At 37.1% G+C, this 14856-nt stretch overlaps 2 protein-coding genes across 2 annotated transcripts; both read left to right on the forward strand.

Annotated features, from left to right (window-relative positions):
* The first annotated feature begins 243 nt into the window (after window positions 1-243).
* LOC104726616 (NEDD8-specific protease 1) lies at window positions 244-1908 on the forward strand. The gene is made up of 2 exons (XM_010445509.3): window positions 244-496; window positions 1042-1908. Exon 2 carries the CDS (start codon window positions 1091-1093, stop codon window positions 1763-1765), a length of 675 nt encoding a protein of 224 aa, XP_010443811.2. The 5' UTR covers window positions 244-496; window positions 1042-1090; the 3' UTR covers window positions 1766-1908.
* Window positions 1909-12681: 10773 nt separating this feature from the next.
* On the forward strand, window positions 12682-14168 carry LOC104726617 (dof zinc finger protein DOF5.3). The gene is made up of 2 exons (XM_010445510.3): window positions 12682-13024; window positions 13134-14168. Exons 1-2 carry the CDS (start codon window positions 12998-13000, stop codon window positions 13899-13901), a joined length of 795 nt encoding a protein of 264 aa, XP_010443812.2. The 5' UTR covers window positions 12682-12997; the 3' UTR covers window positions 13902-14168.
* Window positions 14169-14856: the final 688 nt, after the last annotated feature.

A 14856-nucleotide genomic window follows, 5' to 3' on the forward strand; every position in this document is an offset into this window, starting at 1 on the left:
TACAACACAAGTCGGAATTACATTATCTGCCTCTCTACGAGGAAAAGGAAACTAATTTGGCAAAAATTTCCCCTTTTTCTTGTATTTTCGTAACTTTGATAATTTTAGTATGACTACTCTTTTAATATATCTGATAAAAATGGAAATCGTAAGTCGTAATCTTCCTCGGAATAAGAAGGGTATAATCGTCATTTCATAATTGTGAAGATACTGATAAGACATAGCTTTCGGCCCAAATTGGTTGGGTTTATGAGCCCAAACTAATATTTGCGATTCGTTGTTTTCCTTCTCTGTAACAGCCAAGTCGGTTTCTTTTTTTTTTGCTCTTTCTTTCCTTTTTCTCATCTTCTTCTTGCTGGGAGTAATACTTCTTATACTACTCTCGCGATGAAGTTTTTCTAAAACAAATCAGATTACAGTTTTGTCAAGCTGCGGATTGCTAAAAAAACGAAGCTGAATCTTTCAGGAATCGCGTATACGTATCGATTGAATAAAGGTAATTGATAATTTGTGTGTTTTTCTCCTGATCAAATCCAGAAAAATTGTTTGTGAATGATTCTTTAGGAATAGAATCTGAGTTTCTTTATCTCCGATCAGTATCTTAAATCCAGCCACAGGTATTATATGGATGATCGGAGCAATTTGATCCTTGTTTTTTTGGTTGTTTTACGAAATAATTTGTGTTGTATTCAAACTGTTCGATAAAATGCCTGAACGAGAATTTTGTTTTTATAGCAATCTTTGATGTATGATTCCTTTGTTCCGCACGCTAAGTAAGTATGGTTTGATCCAATTAGGTTTTTGAAGGTTGATTTAATTTCCGATTGAATCAAACTGATGACGTTTGAGTCTTCTCTGGGAATTGTCCTGTGTTCATCAATACCTTTGTTTTTTTCTTCTAGTTAAGGTTTATGCTAAACAGTAAGATCTCATGTTACTGATAACGTTCTTGAATGAACAAGAAGCAATTCATCTTATTGAATCTTCTTTTCTGTGTTTTACTATAATTGGCTTAACAAATTGTGTTTATGTATATTGCAGAGTTGCTAGATTCTCCAGTGTAGCCATTTGAAGTTTATCAGTGAACGCTATGGGAAATACTTCTGGTGATGACAAGATCCTCAGTTTCGAAGATGTCGTCCTTAGGAGATCAGATTTGGACATCCTAAGTGGACCCAACTTTCTGAATGATCGTGTTATCGAGTTCTACCTAAGCTACTTGTCCTCGGTTCACAGTTCCCCTACCATCTCGCTAATCCCTCCCTCCATCGCCTTCTGGATCTGCAACTGCCCCGACACTGAATCCCTCAAAGATTTCATGAAACCCCTCAAGTGTCACGACAAAGACCTTCTGATATTCCCTGTAAACGACAATCTGAATGTGGAGGTAGCAGAAGGCGGATTGCATTGGAGCTTACTCGTGTACTACAAAGATGCCAACACGTTTGTCCATCACGACAGCTTCATGGGTGTGAACAGATTTAACGCCAAACACCTCTTCGAGGCGGTTTCTCCATTTGTGGCTAACGGAGACGCAACATACAGAGAGTGCAATGATACACCGCAGCAAAAGAATGGGTACGATTGTGGTGTTTACCTTCTTGCAGTCGCTCGGGTTATATGCGAATGGTTTAGCTGTGAGGGAATGAAGAACCGGGATGAGCTGTGGTTTACTGAAGTGAAGAAGACTGTACCTGATTTGGTTAACCATTTGAGAGCAGAGATATTGGAGCTGATCAAAACGTTGATGTCTCAGAGTGTGTGAGTAAATGAGAGATGTCATTTGAGTATGGTTAGATATTCCCGGTTGGTATGATTTTAACTGTTTACCGGATCTAAAAACATTCGATATTTTCACCGGTTATTATGATGCAGTGTTCTCTAATTTGAACTTTTAATTTGAGCCCATTAGTCTGATGAGTAGGCCGAATTCCATGAGTTTCGTAATATAGGCCCACGGTGCAAAATGAAACGTTTGTTACTCTATCACGCGAACCAGTGACGCGCGTCTACGTCACGCATCATTTTGGTGACGACACATACTATAACTATGAGTCTATCTATTTAAGTAAAAAAATTCTAAAACTATAACTAAAAAATCATCTGTAAAATGATAGATTTTACAAGATTCGTCATTACATTACAAAACTACCACAAATATATATATATATATATAAGTACATTCTAATACTACAAGTTCTTTCAAAAAACAAAAAAAAAGTATGTGAATTTCCAATAATTAAGAACTTGTATCCTTTTAAACGAAACATGTAAATTACTAGTGTGTGTGAGGAGAAGTTTTTATTGTGAGATGATATATTTTGTCGAGTCATATATCAGCGTTTTACCCTATATATCATGTAATTTAATAGTAGTATTAACTACACTTAATACTCTTTTCTTCTTCTTGGGGTAAAACGTTAAATTTACTAAATAATATTTGTTGATAATTGAAAACATATCGTATAAATCACTTTTGAGCAACTAGTAGTAGACTAGCTATAGTTATAGATGGAAAAATATACGCTTTTTAAAAATAAAAAAGAAGTAGAGATTTTTAGCGATAGATCACATTATTGATGAATGAATGAATCAAAGAGAAAGAATAAGATGGTGAAAAAACGAATCCATTTTTCTGAAATCGAGATAACATTTTGACACTAATGTGGAAACAAACAAAAAAAGAAAGCTCCCAAGAAGATATTAAAAAAATGGTAAGAAGAGAGAGAGAGATGGATGCATGGGAATCTACGCTGTGGTTTGATGCTTTGCTTGAAGATGGAGGCAAGAATATTATGCGGGTCCCTTTGGAAATTGCGCCTCAAATCTTTCTAATCCGATCTTCTTCTTCCTCCCTTTTTTTTCCATTATTTTATACACGTCTCTCGTCTCTCGTCTCTCGTCTCTCGTTAGTAGTGTTCTCAACTAGTATAATAATCATGCAAGTTTTTAGTAAAGAAAAAAACGTATTTTAAATAAAAATGCATGATTCTAACAAAGCTGATATATAGTAGTAAAACCCTGATAAATATAAACGAAAACATTGTCTACTAGTACTAGATATTCTCTTACTAGATAGACAGTCTATATAGTTAGTATACAACAAAGCAAAGTAGAGTAAAGATGAAGAATTGGTTCAATAATGTTTTTCTTTGTCCAGAGATAATTTGGAAACAGATAGATTTGGCTATTATATAGTGTGGGAGTTTCAAATTAAAAAATACTGACTGTGATGTGAGTGAGACATCACATGCCACGCAAATACCTAATCACTCTCAGGCTGCTACGACGACCACTTTGCTCGGCCTCCTCATCACTTGTATCTCTTACCTCGATTTCCTCCAAATCATTCCTTTGTCATGCCGCCACGTGTCATCCCATTTGCCGACACCTGGGTCCCACTCTTACCGCCGGCCAATCACTCTGTCGTCATTTGGCCCCACCCTCGTCGGATACTTGTTCCGATTTTCCTCATGTTTCTTAATATTTTCAGAAATTAGGGTTTCTTAGATTTTTGCTTCTCACACGTCGTTTGTTTTGGTAGTTCATCAAGAATATCCTATCGGAATTACATCTAATTAAATAAATTATAATAATTGAAGTTGATATACAAGTGTGACCTGTTGTAGGCTTCACTTGTCATAATGAGGAATTGCAAATGATAGCTATCTTTTTTTTCCCTATACAGTTTTAAAATTTGTAGTGTAGTAATCTGTACTTACGATCATTATAATTTTTTTAAACCATGATTATGAGATGAGATGGACCAACTTGACGCAGTCATTGATTTAACAAAAGTAATTATTAAAGTTTTCGTCTTCATCAATTGCTTAGACCATCAACCAAACACCAACGGTATAATCATCTAAAGAAAAATAGCATAAGAATTAAAAGTTATCGCATTTCAATAAATTACTATTAGTTTTCATTTGGGATAAATCAAACCAAAGTTGTATACTCCTATAGATCCAAATTAACTTTAGGTCAAATACGAATGAAAACAAAAGAGTACTGGTAATATTTTGGGGGACGATTAATAATAATTACAATAACAATCACTCTGTTAAAGGACATCATCACGTCGAGATAGATTGCAAAATGATTCATAAAATATGAGAGCTCTCTAATCAATACGATCTGCTTTAACTACTTTTTATTTGCCCATGAAATTCTAAGTTTTTGTCACTTGTCTAATTACGACACTCTAAAGCAACTGAACATATTACAACTTTGACTGGTCAACACAAAACTCTTGTCTTTTTTTTTATATGTTCTGCGTGCCCCACCACTTCCACTTAAAAACTTGACATATTATAATGTTCGCTTCCAGCTGAATTTGTTGATTTTGAATGGAAGAATCATGTTATGTCACTCTCATTCCTGTTTCTTGACCCTCCACAGCTTTCGAAATTTGATATATATACAAAGTTTATAGATTAATTTGATAGTCTCATCAAAATTAAATTCATTCTCTTCAACAAATTTTGCTGTAAGTTTAGTGTTAACGTACGTCGACTTAAAATGTTGTTTCCCTTAATTATTTGGACTTCTTGATCAATTTAAAGTGTATAAATAGTCCATGAATTCTATATATTCTCTATACGTTCTTCATTAATGCAACCTCCAAGTTATACTTTCATAATCTGGATAACTAGTTTAAAGAATGAGTTCTGAAACTCTACACAAATCGAGAACTTCAGACTAGAGTATTGTTCGAAACTGAAAAAAAAAAAACAATAAAACGATGTTCATTAACAATGGGCAACATATACTGCATATCTTATACTATACAAAATGCTTTTCCTGTAAATCTTACATCAGTTCCAAGACAAGTATGCAATATGTTATATACTCCATATTACGGAGATATGATATCACTGATTACGGAGATACGATATCACTGATTACGTCTATTAAGGTTCCATATATGTATAGTAGATTATACTCAATAACTTTGTATAAGATACCCTAACAAGGTACTCGTGTATATATATTATACACTCTTGTGGTTAATAAGATCATCACTTCTATAAATCTTTACATGGTATCAAGAGCCATACGATCTCTCTAAAAAAAAAAAAAAAAAAAAAATCTCTCTTTCTTCTTTTCTTTGTCCTTTTACGATTGTGATCATGTCTTCGTCGGATACCTCCTCACCTGCGGTTGTTACTGATGTTGTTACCATTGACAACAAACCTCTCCTCAACATCAACATGACTCATATCACCAAGCTTACCTCCACCAACTATCTCATGTGGAAGCTCCAAGTCCGTGCTCTCCTTGCGGGATACGGTCTCGTTGGTCACCTTGATGGATCTGTTGAAGTTCCGTCTCCAACCCTCATGACTGACACCGGTGTCACGCCAAATCCGGCTCACGCAATCTACCAACGTCAAGATCAACTGATCTACAGTTCACTCCTCGGCTCCATTTCACTCTCTGTGCAGTCTTTCCTCTCTCGTACTACCACTGCTGCTGAAATCTGGAGTACTCTTGCTGAAACATACGCCAAACCTAGTCGAGCTCATGTTCGACAGTTGCGTGATCAATTGAAATCCTGCACCAAAGGCACTCTCACCATTGAGGAATACCTCCATGGCATCACCGCTAGACTTGATACGCTTGCCAGCTTAGGGAACCCGATCCCACATGAAGAACAAATTGAGCTCATCCTTGAAGGTTTACCTGATAACTACAAGTCCATTGTTGATCAGATCGAGGGTCGGGATATCTCGCCCTCCATTGCCTATGTTCATGAGCGGTTGCTCAACCAAGAAGCCAAACTTCTCTCCAAAGCTGTTGCCTCTCAGCTTCCTGTCGCTGCTAACATGGTCACACAGCGTCACAACAACTCATACTGTGGTGGTCAATCCGGTCCGAAACAGAAGCATCACAACAACAATTCCACTCAGTCGTGGCAGCAGTCTTCATCCAGGTCTGATAACAGAAATCCTCGTCCATACCTTGGGCGCTGTCAGCTCTGCAACACGCAAGGTCATTCGGCCAAACGTTGTCCTCAGCTACAAGGGCGTTTCTCGATGGCGGGTTCATCTCAAATGAGTCCATTCACTCCTTGGAATCCTCGTGCCAACTTGACTGTCGACTCTCCATACTCTGCTGATACGTGGGTGATGGATAGCGGTGCCACACACCACATCACATCCGATCTTCAGAATTTGGCTCTTCATCAGCCGTATCATGGTGGCAATGAGGTGACAATCGCAGATGGCTCCACCATCCCAATAACGTGCACTGGTTCCACTTCTCTTCCTACACCCACTGGTCCTTTGACATTAAGCAAAGTGTTATATGTGCCTAATATACATAAAAACTTGATTTCGGTATACCGTCTCTGTAATGCTAATCGAGTTTCTGTGGAATTCTTTCCTGCGGCTTTTCAGGTGAAGGATCTGAGCACGCGGATTCTGTTCCTTCAAGGCAAAACTAACCGTGAATTGTATGAGTGGCCCTTGTCAGCTCCAACCGCTATGCTTGCTTCTTCCAGCTCCAAGGCTCCTCTCTCATTATGGCACTCTCGTCTTGGACATCCGTCCTCCTCTGTTTTACATCATGTTATTTTGCTTTTTCTCTTCCCTTTTCGTCTCAGACAATCTCCCCTTGCAATGATTGTTTGATTAATAAAAGCCAAAAGCTCCCTTTCTCTCAATCCACTATTACTTCGTCTCGACCACTCGAGATTTTGTTCTCCGATGTTTGGACGTCTCCCATTCTTTCTCATGATAATTTCAAATATTATCTTCTCATTGTTGACCATTACACAAGATATACCTGGCTTTATCCCCTGAAACAGAAATCTCACGTTAAAGAAACATTCATCACCTTCAAAGCTTTAGTTGAAAACTTTTTCCGAGAGAAGATTGGTACCTTCTACAATGACAATGGTGGCGAATTCATAGCACTCAGGGGGTTCCTCTCAACACATGGTATTTCTCACTTAACATCTCCACCTCATACGCCGGTGCATAACGGGATCTCCGAACGGAAACTCAGACATATCGTTGACATGGGTCTCACTCTGCTCTCCACTGCCTCTGTTCCTAAGATTTATTGGCCATTTGCGTTTGCTGTTGCTGTGTATTTGATTAATCGGCTCCCCACACCGGTTCTCTCTCTTCAATCTCCTTACCAGAAGCTGTTTCGGCGATCTCCCAACTACGCCAACATCTGCTTATTCGGTTGTTCTTGCTATCCGTGGTTACGCCCCTATAATTCTCATAAACTCGATGATAGGTCTCTTCGCTGTGTGTTCTTCGGATATTCACCAACACAAAGTCCATACCTTTGCTATCACGTTCCCACCGGTCGCCTATATGTCTCTAGACATGTCCGCTTTGATGAGACGACATTTCCCTTCACCACGGTGTCTTCTCGACCAACCTCCATTGCCACTGATACTCGTTCTCTTCACCAACAGTGGCCGCTTCACTCTACAATTCCTCACTCGGGTTTAGTTTTGCCTCGTCAATCTGCCAGCTCAGATCTTCACCCGCCACATCCACCTCCGTCGTCTTCCTCGCTCGATGCGTTGTCATCAACGCAAGTATCATCTTCTTCCTCTCAATCTCCTTCTGTTTCTCTCTCCTCTGAGCCCACTGCTCCACCTGAAAATGGGCCGCGACCCACGGCCCAGCAACACTCCATATCCACAACCACCTCATCGACCACTTCCTCTTCCTCACAACATTCTTTGACAAATCCCACCAACACAAATTCGGCCCACCAACCAAATTTAAACAGTCCAGCCCATTTACCATCTCCATCCACTAGCAGTCCGATAAGTAGAACCTCTTCTTCGTCTTCTTCGTCGGAGAATCCTCCTCCGCTGGCCATTGTTCCACTGCCTCTGGGAAATACTCATTCTATGTCAACCCATGCAAAATCCGGCATCTCCAAACCAAACACTAAATACTCCCTCGCTATTCAGGCCTTACCACCAACTGAACCACGGACTGCCAAACAAGCTCTAAACGATGACCGTTTCCGCCCTGCAATGTCGTCAGAGATCAATGCTCAATTGCGCAACCACACATGGGATCTAGTTCCACCACCGTCCCCCACAACAACGATTGTCGGCTGTCGCTGGATCTTCACAACCAAGTATAATCCTGATGGCTCCATCAATCGCTATAAAGCATGTCTCGTTGCAAAAGGTTACAATCAACGACGAGGTTTGGATTATGCGGAAACCTTTAGTCCTGTCATTAAATCGACAACCATTAGAATTGTTCTTGGTGTTGCGGTTGATATGTCCTGGCCAATTCGTCAATTAGATGTAAACAATGCGTTTCTACAAGGAACTTTGACAGAGGAAGTCTATATGCAACAACCCCCGGGTTTTGTTGATGCTGATCACCTGGATTATGTATGTCGCTTACAGAAGGCTGTCTATGGCCTTAAACAAGCTCCCCGCGCCTGGTATGTTTAATTGAGAACTTATCTTCTTCAAGTTGGCTTCATAAACTCTGTTTCGGACACATCTCTGTTTATTCTACGTCATGGTCGGTATGTCGTGTATATGCTTGTTTACGTTGATGACATCATTGTCACGGGGAATGACAACGCTCTGTTAAACCACACGCTTGAAGGTCTTGCTACACGATTCTCAGTCAAGGATCATGAAGAACTCCATTACTTTCTTGGAGTTGAAGCTAAACGGTGCTCCCTTGGTCTGCACCTCAATCAACGTAAGTATGTTCTTGACTTATTGGGCAACACAAACATGCTAGGTGCCAAACCAGTTGCTACGCCCATGGCTACATCTCCAAAACTCACTCTCCAGTCTGGTACACGACTTGCTGATCCGGCTGAATATCGAAGAATTGTGGGTAGTCTTCAATATCTAGCATTCACTAGGCCTGATATATCATATGCGGTAAATCGCTTATCTCAGTTTATGCATCAACCATCAACGGATCACTGGACGGCGGTGAAGCGTGTCTTACGATACTTAGCGGTTACTTTAGATCATGGGATATTACTCACACGTGGTACAAATCGGTGTTTACATGCGTATACGGACGCTGATTGGGCAGGGGACTCGGACGACTATGTCTCCACCAATGGTTATATTGTGTATCTCGGTCAACATCCCATCTCATGGTCCTCAAAGAAACAGCGGAGCATTGCCAGATCATCAACCGAAGCGGAATACCGGTCAGTGGCTACGACTTCTATTGAACTGAACTGGATATGCTCTCTACTTAAGGAACTAGGGGTCTCGTTCACTACCCCTCCGGTTATATATTGTGATAATATTGGTGCAACATACTTGTGTGCCAATCCCATTTTTCATTCACGCATGAAACATGTGGCCTTGGACTATCATTTCATCAGGAATCAAGTTCAATCCGGGCAACTCTGTGTTGTTCATGTCTCCACCAAAAATCAATTGGCTGATACATTTACCAAATCAGTGTCTCGGGCTGCCTTTACCAGTGTCTCGGGCTGCCTTTACCAACTTCTCTACTAAGATTGGCGTCACCAAGGTCCCTTCATCTTAAGGGGGCATATTACGGAAATATGATATCACTGATTACGAAAATACGATATCACTGATTACGTCTATTAAGATTCCATATATGTATAGTAGATTATACTCAATAACTCTATATAGGATATCCTAACAAGATACTCGTGTATATATATTCTACACTGTTGTGGTTAATAAGATGATCACTTCTATAAACCTTTACACTCCATGTCTCCATCGATTTCAATGTAACATTGGTCCAATATTAAAAATTAAACGATATATATATATATATATATATATATATATAATTATATTTAGTCAATACTACACCCCCCAAACATTATATTTCATTACCTAATACTCAGAAGTCACACCAACCCATCAATCTTTAATTTCTCTAAATTGGAAAAGGTAAAGTTAAGAAGAATAATAGTTCTGTGAATAAATTGTATTCTGAAAATAATGGACGACACTTTCAATAAATGTAAACTTATAATTCTCAAACAACTGAAAACTGATATAATACATGTAATATTGTATGTGTTAGAAAAAATAGGTGAAATTCTGTGTGTTTAACATATGCCAAATAGAGATAAACAAATTTAAAAAAAAGGAATATCGTTAATCGATTAAAAGGTTTGTGAAGTGTTAGTGGTATAATTTTATTTTATATAAATGTTACAAGATTAAATAAATTTAAATTTAACACTTAAAGATAATGGTCATCATTAATTTCATAAAAATTGGGAGCCACAAGTAGGTAGGGTCCAAAGCGAATTATAATGATCATCAGTTTTATTTGGAGGCCCCAATGATTGTTTGTGAATGAATCACCAGTTCCCTGACGGAAACAGGTTCATAAGAAAATGATTTTTCCATCCTATTATATATATAGTATACAATTAAAATAAAGTTTAGATTATATATTGAGTGATTGATTGCATATTATGATCTCTAAGCTTAGAATCATACGTAATATAATCTACAATTTCCGCTGTATTTTTAATTTTGATGTCCTCTGTTAAAAAAATACTAGTATGTAAACATATGATTAGCTTTGTTAGTTTGTTCAAAAAAAAATAAAAAATAAGAAGCTTTGTTAACTACTAACTTGTAGTTAATAAAAGATATATATATACTAACTAGTTTTGAATTGAAAATACATATGAACTTTAGAGATCCTTATCTTAAGCTTTGCTTTTGGAATTTTGTTCTCCTTCTTGTAATGTTCAATAGTTAAGCATTTCTAATATCTAGCTAGTGTTCATTAGTATGGATACGAAAAACTCCATTTTTTCTATCTACTATTTTAATTGTACGTACCATCGTCGTAGAAAAGTTTAGATGATTGATTCGTCTATATACACATTACGAACAAAAAATATTAGCATTTGTCGCTAATTGATACATGCATTTAATGATTTAATCTATAATTACTTTTTCGTTTTGTAATAGAAAAAGAAACATATTTTCAGTAGACCAACATTATTTTATGGTAATAGTTTGAGAGTATGGCTAAATTACACATTCTCTCTTCCCACGACACAAGGTTCAAAAAATCGTATCATATATATACTCCATAAGATTCTATAAATTATAAATCAATACTATAATATAGTATGATTTAACATATGTGTGGATATGGTCCTTAGACCAAATCTCGGTCTTCATAGAAGTGTCTTTCCCGAAAACCGATGTGTGATTTGTGTCTCTATGAACTTTAAAATCCCCATCGGATAATGCAAGCACATCATGATGATGAGCTATATACAACACATTGTCCGGCCAATTCTTTGCTTTTACTTCATCATGTGTTCTATTTACATATCTTAATTATTGTGATATATAAAGCAATATGTACCTAGAATTATTTTATTCACATTTTTAAATAATATATTTCTTTTAATATCCGTAAGAAGTATTTTAGTTTGTGTTACTGATGATAGTTGTTCCAGATTTAAAAACACACATATACAACCCTTTTTCAAAAAAGAAAACACACACACACATATTCAATATCAGTACGGACTTCTACACAACAAATCATTGACAATTTGCTCAACAAATTGCATAAGTAAAATAGAGGCAGAAATTTAGAAGGAAAAAACTGTAGCCCCGATATGTTTTGACAAAAATAGAAACATTTATGTCCTATCAGATAAAGAGAATCTATAACTATTTTTTTTGTTTTTAAGAGAATCTATTTAGTACGTAATATCCGATAGAAGAAACAAGGCTTAAGAAATCGTTAACCGACTATAGCTTTTATGCGTTCTACAATGCAATAAATTCCCATGCTAAGAAACCAACAAATACTAATATAAATTTGAGTATCTGTAATTGTTTCTGCTTTAAACATGGAATTAGAATGAACGATCGAAATAGAAAATCACATATATTTTGTTGTACGAACTACGAAGGTCACATTGAAACGGAAGGGGTCCATTTAGGAAGAAACAAGACATTGGCGATGAGTACGGGACCCGCGTGGTGACAACTCAACGGACCATTGGGACATAAAACACAGAAATGACAACGAAGTTGAGTGCGTGGGAATCCGACGTCGAATTCCAACCATCTCTTATCCATCATCGTACGGTTACTATTCATCTTGAATCAAATAGATCCGATTTCACATTATTGATAACGACGACTGCAACTCATTCATTTATATATAAGTTGACAGCTTAACCGATACATTATTGGTGGAGTGGCTAATCGAGCTTAGTGATTATTTCGGACTATCGTTATAGACTTTTAGGCTACAAAAGTTTTGTTTTATACTTCCTAAGTTTTTTCTGTGGTTGTACTTACAATTAATTACCTCAATAAAACTACAAATTTTGATTAGTAAAAGTTATTGTTTTTTTCGTAAGATATTATACAGTCAAAATATATAAATGTTAGATTATTTGGTAAATATGTTTAAATATGATTAGTAGTATTCTGAGATATCAAAATCGACCAAAACATTAGTATTTGCGACCAATAAAATAACTCTTTTTTTTTTGAAGTAGTACTCTCAACAAGTCTTGAAGAGAGATCGTAACACATTGTCATCAGTTTATGTACTTTCCCAATACCTTTATCAAACTACTAATTATGTAGAGATAAATTTTATAATATGCGTCCTGTATGTAGAATTTTTGTTCACATTATAAAAATGAATAAACGGCGGCTTTATGTCTGTTCCAAATCACGTTCCGAATTGGTTCACATTATTCTTCTTTGTCATACCACCATTTTGTTTAAAAATAATTAAATAGTAAATAAAATAATACTATAAGGTCGAGGTCACAACAAGAATAGTGTCTCTTCTCTCTGCTCCCACATTCCCATGTATATATACAGATGCTTGGCTTTTCCTTTTGCTTCACTTTTAATTTCTACTCATATCCATCATTCTCTCTCTGATCTCAAGAAACAATCTCAATCTCCCAACACATAAACACTACTCACACTCATTACTCTTCAAGCAGCTTCTCAGTTTCATCATCAGCTCTTATGGATCATTTGTTACAACACCAGCAGGTAAACTACAATTCAAGATCCACAACCTTTTACATCTTGATGAGTTTTGTTTGATCTATATTAGAATCTTGATGTGTTTTTTTTTTTTCTTTTCTTTTTCTTATTGAAGGATGTTTTTGGGAATTATAACAAAGCAAGAGAAGCCATGGGAGTATCATCATATTCATCAAACCCAACACAATTAGATGATCAGGATCAGAAGAAACGTTCGGCTGCAGCGACAAGGCCACAGCCACCGGAGCTAGCACTGAGGTGTCCACGTTGTGACTCAACAAACACAAAGTTTTGTTACTACAACAACTACAGCCTCACTCAGCCTCGCTACTTCTGCAAATCTTGCCGGAGATACTGGACTAAAGGCGGAACCCTAAGGAACATCCCCGTCGGAGGAGGCTGCCGGAAAAACAAACGGTCCACTTCTTCGGCTACAAGAAGCCTCAGAACCACACCAGAACCGGTGTCCCACGACGGGAAAGCATTCTCAGCGGCGAGTTTCGGTGGGTACAGTGACAATGAACAGATTGATCTCAGCTTAGCCTTTGCCTTGCTTAACAAACAACCTCCGGGGAGTTCTGCACATCTAGGGTTTCCTTCGGAATTCAGTAGCTCTCATCAGTCTGACATGGAGGGTGTGTTTGGGACAAGCCAACAAAAGGGGAACGCTAGTTATGCGTTTGGAAACGGGAGCAGCGGTTTGGATATTGGGATGGGTGATTCAAGCAGGGTCTTGTGGGGGTTCCCATGGCAGATGAATGGAGAGAGCTTTGGGATGATGAACATAGGAGTGGGTGGTGGTGGTGGTCATGTAGATCATATTGATTCAGGGAGAGAGATTTGGACCAATATGAACTATATTAATTCTGGTGCTTTAATGTAGTTCAATTTAAAACCCCAATATTATTTGGGTTTTGATTTAGGGTTTGAATTCATGTTTTTTAATTGGGAGAACAAAAAGGGGTAGCTATTTTATGAAACGGTTAAGTATAGAGATATAGTAGGGCTTCTTCGAAGAGTTTGAAACTTTTGCAAAATGGGGTTGGGGTAGTTTTTTTTTTTTCTTTTTCGGTTTATGTTCTAAATTGTTGTGTTTCTTTATTTGTATGTTCACTATGTTTTGAATGAAATATTTCCTTTGTTGTTATAATTTTGAAGTTCTGGTTTCTAACGACAAAATCTTATTTTGTTGATGAAAGAAAGAATAATTTACTATAATGGAATTTGTGTGTTCAAACCCTAATCATTATTCTCTCCTATAAAATCTGACATCTAGAGGCTTCTTAATGGCTCGGTCGATGAAGTTGATGTTTATACTTGTTTGATTTAGTGACGTAAAGAATCCATATTAGTAATGTTATATAATTTCAATTAGAGTATTGGTATAATGTGGACTTGTTATTGCTATATTAGTACTCTAATCAATTCAACTAGACAGTATTATAAGATAAGATAATCGAAAGTGTAAGCTCTAAATAGTCTTGGAATGTATATATTGAATATGTACTGGGTGAGAATGTAAGACCAGAATTGATGACTTAAGCAAAGATAAAAGATCTCACCTAACCTAATTTTGCTTACATAGGCTAAATTACACACTTGAGAGAGAATGTTTTAAATATAAAATATCTTTGTTGGTTGGTTGGTAGTTTATTTCTTTACACATAGAAACACGTGTTTTTGTGTTTATGTATATACAAACATTCACACCACATTTATATGTTTTATTCTCCACTGTCAACAATTCTTTTGACATTCTCTATTTTGTTCCTTGTACAGTAAAAACATCTCGTTTGTTTGTTGGACAGATATTCAAAAAGTACACTACTAATAAGGAT

Source organism: Camelina sativa, chromosome 11, assembly GCF_030686135.1.
Source record: "Camelina sativa cultivar CO46 ecotype springtype chromosome 11, ASM3068613v1".
In the NCBI taxonomy this organism is placed as follows: domain Eukaryota; kingdom Viridiplantae; phylum Streptophyta; class Magnoliopsida; order Brassicales; family Brassicaceae; genus Camelina; species Camelina sativa.